The sequence below is a fragment of the Hemitrygon akajei genome, chromosome 4 (genome assembly GCF_048418815.1).
Source record: "Hemitrygon akajei chromosome 4, sHemAka1.3, whole genome shotgun sequence".
Classification (NCBI taxonomy): Eukaryota; Metazoa; Chordata; class Chondrichthyes; order Myliobatiformes; family Dasyatidae; genus Hemitrygon; species Hemitrygon akajei.
Window position 1 is genome coordinate 162,523,656 of NC_133127.1, and position 15,573 is coordinate 162,539,228.

The 15,573-nt window shown below is 39.0% G+C and overlaps 1 protein-coding gene across 9 annotated transcripts in view; it reads left to right on the forward strand.

The window, feature by feature from the left end:
• The window catches only part of LOC140726875 (microtubule-associated tumor suppressor candidate 2-like), a 442,790-nt gene that overhangs the window by 413,922 nt on the left and 13,295 nt on the right, over positions 1-15,573 (forward strand). For all 9 annotated transcript variants that reach the window (XM_073043825.1, XM_073043824.1, XM_073043822.1 and 6 more), the window contains 5 exons: positions 3,480-3,694; positions 5,214-5,319; positions 6,316-6,389; positions 7,776-7,874; positions 11,860-11,979. In XM_073043825.1, the coding sequence (XP_072899926.1) occupies positions 3,480-3,694; positions 5,214-5,319; positions 6,316-6,389; positions 7,776-7,874; positions 11,860-11,979 (614 nt within the window). The remainder of the gene's footprint in view (positions 1-3,479; positions 3,695-5,213; positions 5,320-6,315; positions 6,390-7,775; positions 7,875-11,859; positions 11,980-15,573) is intronic.

The window sequence follows — 15,573 nt, forward strand, 5'->3', positions numbered from 1 at the left end:
TGTACAGTCCATTCAAAATGCTGAAAGAGGACAGAAGGGGAATATGGAGGAGTGGTGAAATTTTGTTGGAGATGGTGGTACTTATGAAGAATGATCTATTGAGTAACGAGGCTGTTGCAGTGGAAAATAAGAACCCGAGCAACTTGATTCTTGCTCTACTCAAGGAAACAAGCTGAGATAATGAGATGAGGTCAATGGATCTCATTGGTGGAGAGGAAACCACAATTCAGGAAGTTGGGGGATATTGCAGAGACAGTGATTAATTAATCGGCAGTAACAAATTCCAAGACAAATAGTGAGTTTACTTTTATTTTGATGTCATGTTTTTGGTCAGTTGAGGATCAGTCGTGGACAGGGTTAGCAACTTTAAATTACTAGGTGTTATTATTTCAGAGGACCTGTCCTGGGCCCAGCAGGTAAGGTCAATTACAAAGAAAGCATGGCAGCACATCTACATCCTTAGGAGTTTGGGAAAATTCAGCATGACATCTAAAACTTTCATAAACTTCTATACGTGTGTACTAACTGGCTGCATCACAGCCTGGTATGGAAACCAATGCCCTTGAATAGAAAACCCACAAAAAGTGGTGGAATATGGCCCAGTCCATCACAGGCAAAGCCCTCGCAACCACTGAGCACATCTACGTGAAGCACTGTTGCAGGAATGCAGCATTCATTATGAGGAACCCCCCCCCAGGACATGATCACTTCTTGCTGCTGCCATCAGGAAGAAGGTACAAGACCTCAGGACACACACCACCAGGTTCAGAAACAGTTACTACTCCTCAACCATCAGGCTCTTGAACCAAAGGAGATAATTTCACTCATCTTCACTTGCCCCATCATTGAAATGTTCCCACAACCAATAGACTCACTTTCATGGTCTCTTAATTTCATGTTCTTGATAGTTACTGTTTATTTATTAATTTGTTTGCTTATTATTATTTCTCCTTTTTGTATTTGCTCAGCTTGTTGTCGTCTCCATTCTGGCTGAACGCCCAAGTCGGGCAGTCTTTCATTGATTCTATTATGGTTATTATTCTATAGATTTATTGAGTGTGCCCACTAGAAAATGAATCCCAGAGCTGTATATGGTGACATATTTATGCTTTAACAATAAAATTTACTGTGAACTTTGTTGCACAGATTTCTATTCTTGCTCAATTCATAGTTATTTTGTCTTTCTTTTGTAACTGATGTAATGCTGTAACTTTAAGAATGTATGGTAAAAATCCAGCATGATATTTTTGATAGGAATTATCTAGATTCTGTGAGGTTTTCAGATTTCCTTTACTTTCTTCATTTTCCTTTCATTGGTTGCGATCTGTTTGTATTTACTATGAGCCTGAAATCATCCATATCTCTCTGAGCATGTGTATTTTCTTATTTTCAGTTTTACGTTGTGTTCATGTGTCTGTCTGAACACTTGCCATAATGTTTGCAGGAACTAACGCATTGCTTAGATTGTATGGACAATGATCTATACCTTGTTGCATGTTAACCCTTGTTGCTTGGAATATTTTTAGTGACAATTTCACATTCATTTTGCACTTTTAAGTAGAAGGTATGTGTATGGACTGTCATATTTTGCTGACTCCCAATCCACATTCATATGAATTTCCATGTGATGGATCTACTTAGGTTAAAACTTTATTTCCTGCTAGTCTTGCATTTAGGATGCATAATGAACACCACCTATTATTGATGGCTTGTTCAATGTTACCTTGCAACCTTCTTAAATGGTCCTTCTGAATCGAGGATGACTTGCTTCCACCCTGTGTTTTGTGGGTTCTGAGGATACTGTGGGGACCAGCTAATCTTCCCCAGATGGAACCAGAGCTGGTGACTAGCAGATGTGTGCATATTCAATGAGCAACAAATAAGGAACTCAGCTGGTCGTGTAGCATCTGTGGAGGAAAATGGAGAGTCAACATTTCAGGTCAAGATTTTCATCTGAACTCAGAAGGTTATTATTAGGATGTATTGAAACCAAGCTCTTGTCAATATGGAGTAGAAGGATCTTATTGCTAATTGCACAACCATGTTCTGGAGACTAAGCATGGCTAAATTTAGATATAGCCTGAGATTAAAGGCTAAAATTAACTAGAACATTTAAAACAAAAGTGTTTAATGAAGCTGCTGCATGGTTGTGTACAATGGCCCAAAGTAAAATTCCATTAATTTTCACATTCTTCCAAAATACTGCAAATACTACTCTTATTAATGAACCAGTTAGCAGTACTTCTGTGATATGATAAAGCTGGTTTTCAAATTTTAAACTAGTTATTATTAAATTGTTTTAAATATTCTACAAAAAAGTTGACAAAATCCTCAACACCTCCTTGGTTATAAATAATATATTATAGCACAATGTTGTCTCTGACTTCAAATATTTTTACTTAAGTTCCAGAGCACTTGAGGAACAGCCAAGGCAAAATCATTCATGTTCTGGGGAAAATACATCACACAGGGTCTTTACTGAACATTCAAATACATCAGTTTTTGAAAGACTACTAAGTAACTTGCTTTTGTTAAAGTAATGCTTAAAAATCTCAAACGTGTGCTATATTAACCTCATGCTGAAATCATTTATGTAGCATTTTTGTTACTTTTCTGACATCACCTCTCTTCATTCATTATTTCACTTTTTCTGTTGTGGACTTACTAAGTGGATTCTGCCCTTCCCCACAGTGGTGATAGTGCTGGACAGAGCAGCTATATTGGATTATGGGTCAGAGAACAAGTGATTCTGTCTTGCCATGCAACAGGGAGATAGGCCCCTTGGCTCATCTGGTTCATGCTGACAAAGATTCCCATCCGACCAAATTACACTTACATCTAAACCTTTCCTATCCGTGCACCCGTTGAATTGCCGTTTTAATGTTGTTAAATCACCTGCCTGAAGCTGCTTATTCCGTTTACAGAGCACTCTCTGGGTAAAAATATTGCCCCTCAGCTTCCTATTAAATCGTGCCCTCCTGTTCATGATACCACAAGCCTGGGGAAAAGTCTGTGTGCATTGGCCCTATCTACACTCCTCATTATATTATACACCTCCATAAGATCAGCGCACACTCACTCTCTTGTGCTCCTGTGAAAGAGGTCCCAACTCACCCAACTAAATCAGTCCTAGCTCCGGCAACATCTTCGTAAATCACCCCTGCACATACGCATGGTGGTTCTGACATTGAACATACGAACATATTATTAATTAACATGCTTCAAATAAATCAATAAATTTGTCTTTGTTTTGTTAGTATCAGATCTGTAAACATCTGTACTTAATTGTTGTTATTTACCTAAAAAAAAATGTGTGCTCCAGACAGAAGCCATGTTTGGAAATATCCTTTAGTTTCACCATTTCATTTTCTAAGTATTGCCATATTCAGGATTATTTTTGCATTTTGTACATTTTCTTACCGTTATGTCTGATCCCAATGTAGAAATAATCTGCAATGGTTTCATCATGTTTGTTTCAGCCCTTAATACAACACGATGTGAAAAGCTGCAAAAGGAGAAGGAAGAGTTGGAAAAGAGGTTTGAGATCGAGGTACAGAGGCTCCAAAAGCAACAGCAAGCAGAGATCCGGGACCTTGAAGAGAGGTTGAAGGCTCATTATGCTACAGAGAAAGAGCACCTCATTGAGAAACATACAGAGTCCCTCAAGAAAATCAGATCTCAGCACAAGGAACAGGTCCATCTCCACGTTTTAATTAGTAATTAATTTAGAGGTTAAGTAGATAGAAATTCACAGCCATTCCAGCTCATAAATCTGGCAGGATGTGGCCGATGAGTCACCAATGTAAATGGGACTTCATACGCAAAGGATCCATTTTGTGCTGGTAAAGGAAGTTACGAGGTTAAGTATTTTTCTGCTGAGCCTCCTCCTACAGGAATGGACAAGTATGGTGTGGCATGACTGAGTAGCAGCTTGGATCTTGGAAGATGAAGAAGTCTCTCAAACATTTACATTTTATTTTATTTCACTGTCAGGGCCACACAAAATCTCTTTTTCTCAGAGCTTCTGATTAACTTCTCCCCTCTCACTATTCACCCCATAATCAAGAACAACAGAATTGCTGATCTAACCCTGCTTGCCATCCAGTTTACTTTTAATGAACTGATTTTGCCTAAGGTAACCTGAGGACCTGCTGAGCTGGAGACTGAGCATTTTCAGCCCTGTTGTCAGAAAGGCAACATGGTTTATGACAGTTTGCTTTCACAGAAAATACTTGGATATAATCTCCACTTCCCTTTTACCTGTTAACTTGTCTGTGCTAAACTATGTATACCTGTCTGGACACGCCCCTCTGCTGACTGCTCCTGCGGCTCCTCCCACAGACCCCTGAATGAAGGCGATTGGGGCACTGCTCCCCCCTCAGTCTCCAACATGGCTTATGACAGTGTGCTTTCACAGAAAATACTTGGATATAATCTCCACTTCCCTTTTACCTGTTAACTTGTCAAAGTAAATTTATTTCATTATCACCTCGCAAAAGGGTTCATGTTTCAGTATTAACCATAAATTGACAGCAATTGAGCAAATTTATTGATTGCTAGTGTGAGAACATAAAACTGGTATATAAAAAGCAATTCCTTTTAAGATGGAGCAAAGCATAAGGCCAGCGAGAGGAGTGGAAATGGAAACAGCACAGAACAATGCTTCAGCAAATACTATTCTACCTTCTCTATTACAGGCAAGATGGTATCTGAAAAATTAATTAGAACCTGAAAAAAGTTCTATTGTTTTGGAATTCTTCTGGCTATAAAAATGTCCAATTATGATGTGGCTTTATTGTTCTTCTCATTCAGAGAGCAACACTTCCCTGCCATACAAAATGTCTTAGAGAATGAGAGCACAGATTTAAAAACTCATTGACTTCAATCCCAACAATTGGTTTTAGCTTTAAATATAAGCATTTGAAATATTATTTTAATTATCTCACAAGTTTTTTGCTGTCTTCTGTTCGACTTCATCTTATGATACTACTACAGGGATGCTGCCCTAATGCTTCTCATGATTATTATGATCATTGTAATCATATTGAAATATTTTCAATTATTCTTTTGCAGATTTTATAGGAAGATTTGGTGAGATAATGATAATATTGACAGCTGTTGTATGCATATTGCAAATCGGTTTAGAAAGGTTGTACTTGAAGGAGGAATTGTTTGTGGCTGTCACCAATTGACTTGTTCTTGTCTTTTATCAGATGGAAGACATGACAACTATCCATACCAGTACAATCACAGAACTAGATAACAGTCACAGTGCTGCAATAACTATTCTTCAAAATAAGCATGAAAAGAAACTTGAAGGTACTACTTAGAAATGATATAAAGAGAACTACCTTGTTCTCTTGCTGTATATTGATAGAAAGGATGGTAGTACAAGGAAAATCTCTTGAAAATCGACAAGTAAATAATTGCAAAAGGAAGCAGTAATGAAAAGAATGCATTGATATCCATATTCTGCAAGTATATTTTACATCAATATGACAACAGTTCTTGTTGATTTTATTGAAATTTTCCTCGATCAATTCTCATATATTGTAGTATGTTTGTATTAATTCTTTTTGTAGATTCTTTGATTCTGTAGGTTTCTGAACCACTTATTGTTCATTCATCCACATGCCTCTGCTCCAACTCCAGTGTTTTCTCTCTCCCATACTTCTCTCCATCCGCCCATCATTCTTTATGAATCCATGTTCCACCAACCACCTGCTGGCCCCTGTCTCACCTCTCCTTCTCTCCTCTTTATACCGGCTATCTTCCCCCTATACTCAATCCTGATGCATGCCTTCAACCCAATATTTACAAATTCCTCACCCCATGCAGCTTCTGAGTTCCTTCAGCAGATAGTTTGTTGACCTCTCATGCAAACTGCTTCTCACTGATATTAATAGGAAATGCCATCAATACCACTTGCAGCATCAGCTCCAGCTGACCGCTGAAATAATTTTAATTGAGCAACAAATCACACATTTTCAATTGTTCCTGACTCATAAGCAGTAGAGAACTATTTTTGAACCAATGACCTTAATCTGCCAAAATATATTGACATATTCAGGAAAGAGCAGAAAAAAATTACCCAGAGACTTCAAACCAAATTATGAAGATTCACCAACTGAGTTTATTATAATTCAAATACAGAAGACAAAAAAAATCCTAGTTTTCAACTGTTGAAATATATGTAAATGTTAATTTTCTCAAGCTAGTTTCCATCTACAATTCGTTTCATATTTCTCCTTCTAGGGTATTTGACTTTCTCAATGGTATTTACAGTAAAATTTCACGCAGCATTTTCTTTTTCAGAACTAAAAGCCATCCATGAACTTGAGAGGATGACTTTAGAAGAAGAATTTGAAAAACTAAGACTTTCCCTTCAGGTTAGTAGCATTTCAGAACAAAGAGTTAAGACAAAGGCTTATTTGGAACCAGTCATCATGAAAATCATTAAATTTGTTTTCAAATAAGTAATTGCTGATAAATTCCATTTCTTTATTTTGCATGTGATACTGAGACAAATATCATTTTTAGCTTAACTGCATTTTCTTGCCAAAAGCATGAGAAGCAAGAGACAGAAAAGAGGAATGTGTGAAACTAGGAGTCAGCCATTTTGGCCCCTTAAAGCCTTCTCCACTATTCAATGTATTTACGGCCAGGACTTGACCTCTTCTCAGTGACTGATTCCCAGATGCACCAATTCCCCGAACTTTCAAAAATGTATCTACCTCTTGTATATATACGACCAGAAGCCTCCAAAATGGAGAATTCCAGGGATTAATCACCCTGTGATAACACTCCTCTGAAGAAATTTGCAAAGTGTCATTATATTAAGTGTGCTATATAACTCAACACGTTGTCACTATTGGAAGTGGGAGCAAAAATTCTTAAAGATAAGAATTAAAAAGTTTAATGTTGAAAGTGAAGGTTTGGGGTTCAATGTTTTAGTGGATTGGACAATGTACATTAGCCTAAGTGAAAATTTTACAGTACGTGCAAAGGTCTTTGGCACACATATATATAGCTGTGGTGCCTAAGACTTTTGCAAAGTATACTATTCGTCAACATGGAGCAGAGAGTGAGTTTGTTGGGAGTGATGAGCATGCAGTGCTGTGGGAGGGGTGTGGGACAGGTGGCAGAGAAGAGGTTCCAGGAGCAGAAGGTGGTGTGGGTGCAGCCTCACCCAGCCCTGACACGCCAGGCAAGGTCATTTGATTCCAAACAATTGGTTTATTGATCATTACAGAATGTCTCTCTGGTTCTTTCCACTCACTCCCTCCCCTCTCCTTTACCCACTTTCAGTCCACAGTAGAGACCCATATCAGAATCAGATTTATCATCTCTCACATACTGTATGTTATGAAAATTTTCTTTCTGCAGCTGCAGTACAATGTAATACATAAACATTGTTACAGTACTGTGCAAAAGTCTTGGGCACCCTTGCGCACTCTCTATCTTCCTCTTGAAGCTAGTAAGCCTCTCTCTTTTAGGCCCATCCACGTGGCATAAACTAAGACAAGAAATGTGTTGGTGTGAGGAGGAAGATAATAATAAATTCACTTTTGGAAATGTTTTTCCTCAAGATGTAGTGTAGAGAAGGAAAGGAAATATTGCATCTGGATCATCAATAGTTGAACATCCAGCTGCTAATGGTCAAAGCCTGCAAGACATACTTCAGAATTGGGAATCATTGTTTCCGCCTGATAACAATGTTAAAACAACATCGTTTCCACAGTTTATTAAACCGATTTTCTGTTTCTGTATTCAAGGATCAAGTTGACACGTTAACATTTCAGAATCGCTCACTGAAAGACAAAGCAAAACGATTTGAAGAGGCCTTAAAAAAGAACATAGATGAGCAAGTTGAGGTAAAGCATACCTGGAGTTTGTGTGCCATAATTAAGGAATGCTTGAAATGATAAATATTGCTTAATTAAATTTTTCATTTCTCTCTGAAGATCACATACAAATAATAACCACAAGAACAGATGTGTAATGTTATGTCAGTTTTTCATAATTGTAGTCAATTCATCTCCATGTAATCTATCAGCAAGCCAAAAGCTGGCTCTACAGGTGATAAGTGGTGAGAGCTCAGTGCATCATACCTTATGTAGATTGTGGAGATAGAAGATGAATAATTATTATGGGTCATTCTGTGAAATTAGATTGCTCAGTTGCACAGCAGCCAAATAAATGACTGTTGAGGCTGTCACTAGCATTTTGTACTTGAACATGGAACTAGGTGTTCTCCTCAAAACTGTGAATCACTTTTGATTTCCACACTTACTCTGCTTTCCCCATAACTCATTCAGGCTTTTCCTGTTACCCCTCGTCTGGTGAGCCACTCGGAGTAAGTGTGGTTGCTGCACTGTCATTTGACAGTAATGTACAGTAGATAGAAAGACACAGTGGGGAAATGCTATATGTAGATTGAAGTTCTGGAAGTTGACTTTCATTATAGAAAACGGAAATAGTATTTCCCCAGAGTGCCTTTGTATATACATTACCGTCAAACCACAATTTGGAAGATACGTGATGTTTTGCAGGATATTATATGCGGATTGAAGTTCTGGAATTTGGATTTCATTATAGAAAATGGATCCATTTTCTACGATGCAATCCAATTTCCAGAACTTTCCCCATTGTGTCTTTTGCGGACTCAACAGACACAAATGGAGTTGTTACTTTTTACTTAGTGACACTATTGGGTAAAGATACACGTGGGTAATGAAAAGCAAAGAAACTGCAGATGCTGGAAGCACTCGGCAGATTAGGCAGCATCCGTGGAAAGTCAGAGTTAACATCCAGGTGCAAAGTTTTGAAAGTTATCTCTGTTAGATGTAGTTAGTCCTGCTGAGTGTTTTCAGGATGTTATGTATTTATTATACATCAGTTAACCATTAGGTACTGATGGACAAGAAATACTCTGCTGCAAAATCATTTTAGTATGAACTGTCACTTTTATTTATTCATGATTTCAGAGGCGTAACACTCTGGTTGCGCTTTGCCTCCTTTTCTCATAGTTTAAGCAACCAGTGTCATTTGACAGTAAAATGGACATAGAACGTTGCATATTTTAATTTTGGTTCATTTAGATGATTTTTTCAGTCCTTATTGCTGTTTGGAAAAATTGGAGATTGTTGGTTTCTATTATTCACAACTAAATCCAAATCAGTACAGGTTGAGTACCCTTTATCTGAAATGTTTGGGGCAGGAAGTGTTCTGTATTTTGGATTTTGGAACATATGATGAGATAGCTTGGGATCGCCATCATTTCTGACTCTGAATTTATGTGCTACTGGTAAGGTGTCTTTGTCTTGCACTTGTCCATCACTCATACATACTTAACAGCAACAGTAAATACATAACATTAATATAATGAAAATAGAATGTGTGCAGGCTAACAAGAACAACTCAGCAGCATTGGGAGAGTACCTAAATCAGCTGCTGAACAGCTGGCTTTCAGACTCCACCTTCAATGACATGTTTTAATTAAAAGGTTGCAGTAACCTGTATTTGAATTTTACTTTTATTGGGTTTATATCAGGTATAAAAACAATCAACATTGTAGACTTGTTCTGATGTTAGATTTTCATAAGCGACAATCTTGGCAAACTCATTAATGAGTTTCTCTATTGCTCCATGATCAGCAGGCACTTTAAAAATTTAATCCCATGTCTTTTCCTAAATTTCTGCAACCAACCTGCTGACTATTTAAAATTACCCTCAATTTTCAGTTTATCATGATAGATCTTTGCTTATTTCATGATCAGCGTACCATTAATTGGCATATGTTCACAGTGACACTGATGAATCTACTCCTTCAATATATAATCAATATCTTCAATTTTTGTTTTATGCAGTGTTTTAGTATTTTTCATCAAGTTCTGTTCATTACATATGTGAGGTCACTTCTCAGAAATGTCTGTGATGCTCAGAAACCTGCAAATCACCTGGGAACCTTCCCAGTGCTTTGTGGAATTTTCCAATTGTGACGTAGTTCACTGCTCAAAAAAATTTCGGATTTCGGAAGTTTTCAGATTTTGGATAAGGGGTACTCAACCTGTAATAGCAATGGATAATTTAGAATGCTTTGTTGGTTTAGACTGGAAAATTAAGCCTCATTTGCATTGATCAGAATTACACCAGAGGAGGTTCTGCCTGTACAGGAACATAGGTGGAAGCTTTAAAGATTAAATGGCATAATTTGAAAAGGGGCAAGTAGTTCTCTGTAAGTCTTTTTTTCCTTAAGTAGAGTTGCTAAAAAAAATCAACTCCTTAAGCACTTTATTTCTCATTGTACATTTTGACCATATGCAAATGAAAAATTATTTCCTGACTTACCAGTAATTTACAGAGTCTAATGCATTCTATGTGAAATGACGTAGAAGTGCCTCTGAGAAACTTTATGTTAATATATTCTCAGACGCAAAGTTGTGTTGTGAATAAATTGGGGATTTCCATCTGATTATTATGTAGCTGGACACTATCCCCTACCCAATCAATAATCATAATCCTTTGAATAAAATGCATTTATGTCAGTATTACCGGAGTTTAAGGATGACAACATCAAACTCAAAACTGCCTGCTTGAGGGGTGATGCTGAATATAATATTGCTGGATAGAGATTTATTCTGTATATCCAGTGGAGAGTGAACTTGTTGATCAAGCAGTCTGAGCAGGGTGCAAGATCCAGACAGGATGGATTTCCATTGCCTTCAGATAGTAATAAACCAATTTCAATAATAACACACAAAATGCTAGAAGAACTCAGCAGATCAGGCAGTATCGATGGAGAGGAATAAACAGTCAGTGTTTTGGACTGAGATCTTTCATCAAGTCTCCAGCTTCTGCAGTACCAATGTTTCTGCATTGTGATAAATACAAAGGAAAATATTAGCCTTATCTGTCACATGTACATCAAAGCATCAAAACAGCGAAATAAGTTGTTTGCAACAAAGGCCAACCAGTCTGGGGAGGTGCTGGGACAACTCACGAGTGTCGCCTTGTTTCCAGTGCCCTCATACTGTAGCGAGTCTTTACATCTTTGGAATGTGGAAGGAAACTGGAGTACCTGGAGGAAACCCATGTGGTCACGGAGAGAATGTATAAACACCTCACAGACACCAACTGGAATTGAACCCTGATTATGGGTGCTGTAAAGCATTACGTTAGCCACTAGGTTACCATGCTGTGAAGCTCTATACATGTGGCTACTAAAATTAGGCTGTTGACACTACCTCTGATTTTCAGAACCATAGTGCTATTTGTTAGAGCAAGCCATGGTAACTAACAGCACATGTTTGTACGTGGGAGAGAGTGAGTGAATGAGATAGAACCCAACTTTGTAAGATATAGCACAGTAGCACTGCAATAAGGGTAATGCTTTACAGCGGCAACTGTAAGATAGGGGTTCAATTGCTGACGCTGTCTGTTACAAGTTTTTTCGTTCTCCCGGTGATTGCGTGGGTTTCCTGCAGGTGCTCCAGTTTCCTCCTACATTCCAAAGCTGTAGGAGTTGGGGTTGGTAAGTTGTGGACCACATTCTGTTGGCAACACTTGTGGGCTGAGCCCTGCATATCTCGGTCAGTTGGTCATTGATGCAAACAACTCATTTCACTGTATGTCCTGATGTTTCAATATACTGTACATACTTCTTGACAAATAAAGCTTTTCTTTCTTGCTTGTATTTATACTTGGGCTCTGTATAGTTGCATTTTACCAGTGATACAGGAAGTTGCTTCAAATGACAACATTTCAAGTACCATAATGCATGGTTTAATGGACAAAAGTCAAAATTGAGCCAAGCTTAAATTTAAATATTTTACCTTGTTTTTCTATATATTTTGACAGATTGCCTTGGCACCTTACCAGCACTTAGAGGAAGATATGAACAGTTTAAAACATGTTCTTGAAATGAAAAATCAACAAATTCACAACCAAGAAAAGAAAATTATGCAACTGGAAAAACTGGTTAGAAAAAATAGATAGATTTCTATTCATTAAACTTGCAAGGTTTAGAACCAGATTTATAAATTTGTTGTATCTGTGTGGTTTTAATGGAAATGCCATTAAGATAGTGCTTTTAGATTAGATTGAAAAAGTAGGTCCTTTAAATAGAAATTATTCCAATTTCAATTGTCTAGTTCCATTTTTCAGAATTATATGATAAAAATTGATCTTTCTTTAGATTCAGTCTGGAAATCCAACTGAGCAGTTCCAGTTGCTAATAGCCATGTGCAACCAGCTTTGTTTTGCATGGGGAAAACCACAATTATGTAATTCCCACTGTAATGTTTGTTTAGTGTTGTTCAATGAAATTAGACATCCCACTACTAGTCTAAGTTACAGTACATTCTGTTGCTCTCAGTTCTCACTCTGAACTGTTCTTCTTCCGTGGTCCCAGCCCTACACTTCCCTCACATCTCCTTAGATCCCTCGCTTCTCCAACCTACAGTGGAAAAACTCAACAGAACTCTGTGGAGCCTCTGCCTCTCGGCGCTAAGGACCTGGGTTCAATCTTAACCTCCAGTGTCATCTATGTGGAGTTTGCATGTTTCCCGTGTGACCGTGTGGGTTTCCCCTGTGCTCCAGTTTCCTTCCAAATCCCAAATACATGAAGCTTGTTAGGTTAATTGTCCATAATGGGTAGTAGAAGGATAGAATCTAGGGAGGATGATAAGAGTGTGGGGAGAACAAGACGGAATTTGTGTAGGATTAAAGTAAATGGGTGATTGATTGCCATCACCACACATCTAATCCTGTAGACAATTAGGAAGCACAACCACCAAAATATGGCTTTGCTATCATCTCATACAATTTTTGATGCTATCAAATGGGAGAAATTGCAGAGAAATTGTTGTAAATCTAGTCATGAAGAAAAGAAGAGCTTACGAAAGGTTCAAAAAACTAGGTAATGATAGAGATGTAGAAGATTATAAGGCTAGCAGGAAGGAGCTTAAAAAAGAAATTAGGTGAGCCAGAAGGGGCCAATGAGAAGGCCTTGGTGAACAGGAGTAAGGAAAACTGCAAGGCATTCAAGTATGTGAAGAGCAAGAGGATAAGACGGGAGAGAATAGGACCAATCAAGTGTGACAATAGACAATAGGTGCAGAAGTAGACCATTCGGCCCTTCAAGCCTGCACTGCCATTTTGAGATCATGGCTGATCAATTCCTATCAATACCCGGTTCCTGCCTTGTCCCCATATCCCTTGATTCCCCTATCCATAAGATACCTATCTAGCTCCTTCTTGAAAGCATCCAGAGAATTGGCCTCCACTACCTTCCGAGGCAGTGCATTCCAGACCCCCACAACTCTCTGGGAGAAGAAGTTCTTCCTTAACTCTGTCCTAAATGACCTACCCCTTATTCTCTGGAAAAGTGTGTTTGGAGCAAATAACAGAGGTACTTAATGAGTACATTGCTTCAGTATTCACTATGGAGAAGGATCTTGGTGATCGTAGGGATGACTTACAGCAGACTGAAAAGCTTGAGCATATAGATATTAAGAAAGAGGATGTGCAGGAGCTTTTGGAAAGCATCATGTTGGATAAGTCACTGAGACCGGACGAGATGGGCCCGAGGCTACTGTGGGAGGCGAGGGAGGAGATTGCTGAGCCTCTGGCAATGATCTTTGCATCATCAATAGGGATGGTAGAGGTTCCAGAGGATTGGAGAGTTGCGGATGTTGTTCTATTATTCAAGAAAGGGAGTAGAGATAGCCCAGGAAATTATAGACCAATGAATCTTATCTCAGTGGTTGGTAAGTTGATGGGGAAGATTCTGAGAGGCAGGATTTATGAACATTTGGAGAGGCATAATACGATTAGGAATAGTCAGCATGGCTTTGTCAAGGGCAGGTCATGCATTACAAGCCTGATTTATTTTTTTGAGGATGTGACTAAACACGTTGATGAAGGTAGAACAGTAGATGTAGTGTACATGGATTTTAGCAAGGCATTTGATAAGGTACCCCATGCAAGGCTTATTGAGAAAGTAAGGAGGCATGGGATCCAAGGAGACCTTGCTTTGTAGATCCAGAATTGGCTTGCCCACAGAAGGCAAAGAGTTGTTGTAGACAGGTCATATTCTGCATGGAGGTCGGTGACCAGTGGTGTGCCTCAGGAATCTGTTCTGGGACCCCTTCTCTTTGTGATTTTTTATAAATGACCTGGATGAGGAAGTGGAGGAATGTGTTAGTAAATTTGCTGATGACACAAAGGTTGGAGGTGTTGTGGATAGTTTGGAGGGCTGTCAGAGGTTACAGTGGGACATTGATAGGATGCAAAACTGGGCTGAGAAGTGGCAGATCGAGTTCAACCCAGATAAGTATGAGGTGGTTCATTTTGGTAGGTCAAATATGATGAATATAGTATTAATGGTAAGACTCTTGGTAGTGTGGAGGATCAGAGGGATCTTGGGTTCCAAGTCCATAGGACACTCAAAGCTGCTGTGCAGGTTGACTCTGTGGTTAAGAAAGCATATGGTGCATTTGCCTTTATAAACTGTGGGATTGAGTTTAGGAACCGAGAGGTAATGTTGCAGCTATTTAGGACCCTGGTGAGGCTCCACTTGGAGTACTGTGCTCAGTTCTGGTCACCTCACTATAGGAAGGATGTGGAAACCATAGAAAGGGTGCAGAAGAGATTCACTATAGGAAGGATGTTGCCTGGAATGGGGGAGATGCCTTATGAGAATAGGTTGAGTGAACTTGGCCTTTTTTCCTTGAAGCGACGGAGGATGAGAGGTGAGCTGATAGAAGTGTATAAGATGATGAGAGGCATTGATCATGTGGATAGTCAGAGGCTTTTTCCCAGGGCTGAAATGGCTAGCACGAGAGGGCACAGTTTTAAGGTGCTTGGAAGCAGGTACAGAGGAGATGTCAGGGTTAAGTTTTTTTTACACGGAGAGTGGTGAGTCCTTGGAATGGGCTGCCGGCGACGGTGGTGGAAGTGGAATCAATAGGGTCTGCTAAGAAACTCCTGGACAGGTACATGGAGCTCAGAAAAATAGAGGGCTTTGGGCAACCCTAGGTAATTTCTCAGGTAAGGACATATTCGGCATAGCTTTGTGGCATAAGGGCCCATATTGTGCTGTAGGTTTTCTATGTTTCTATCCTTCTCAAGTTTGACTAACTGCAGAAATGCATCTCCAGTTTGTCTCTATCATGACAAGCATGCCATGATTATAACTAACAGGTCCAGAACCATCTTAATGCCGAGACCAAGCATCATCTCCCCTATACTTTCTTACCTAAGTGGCACGCCTCTTCTTCAACAAGCTTTCTGCAGGACTGGAGCTGATCTGTAGAACAAATAGGATACTGTTCAACCTATGTCACCTGCACTTCAGAACAAACCAATATCTATATCCTTTTCCTGCCAGTGTGCATGATGTTGAGGCCCCAATTACAGGCAGCCATTTTCGCTGAATGCCCAGCACTGGACTCCCAAAATAGACCCTCTCTTCTAAGCTGTTATATAGGAAGAGATCATTAAATGAAATAAGGGAGATAATCAGAAATATTCTCAGAGCCCTTGAGAAAGTGTGGTGACCCCACCGACTCA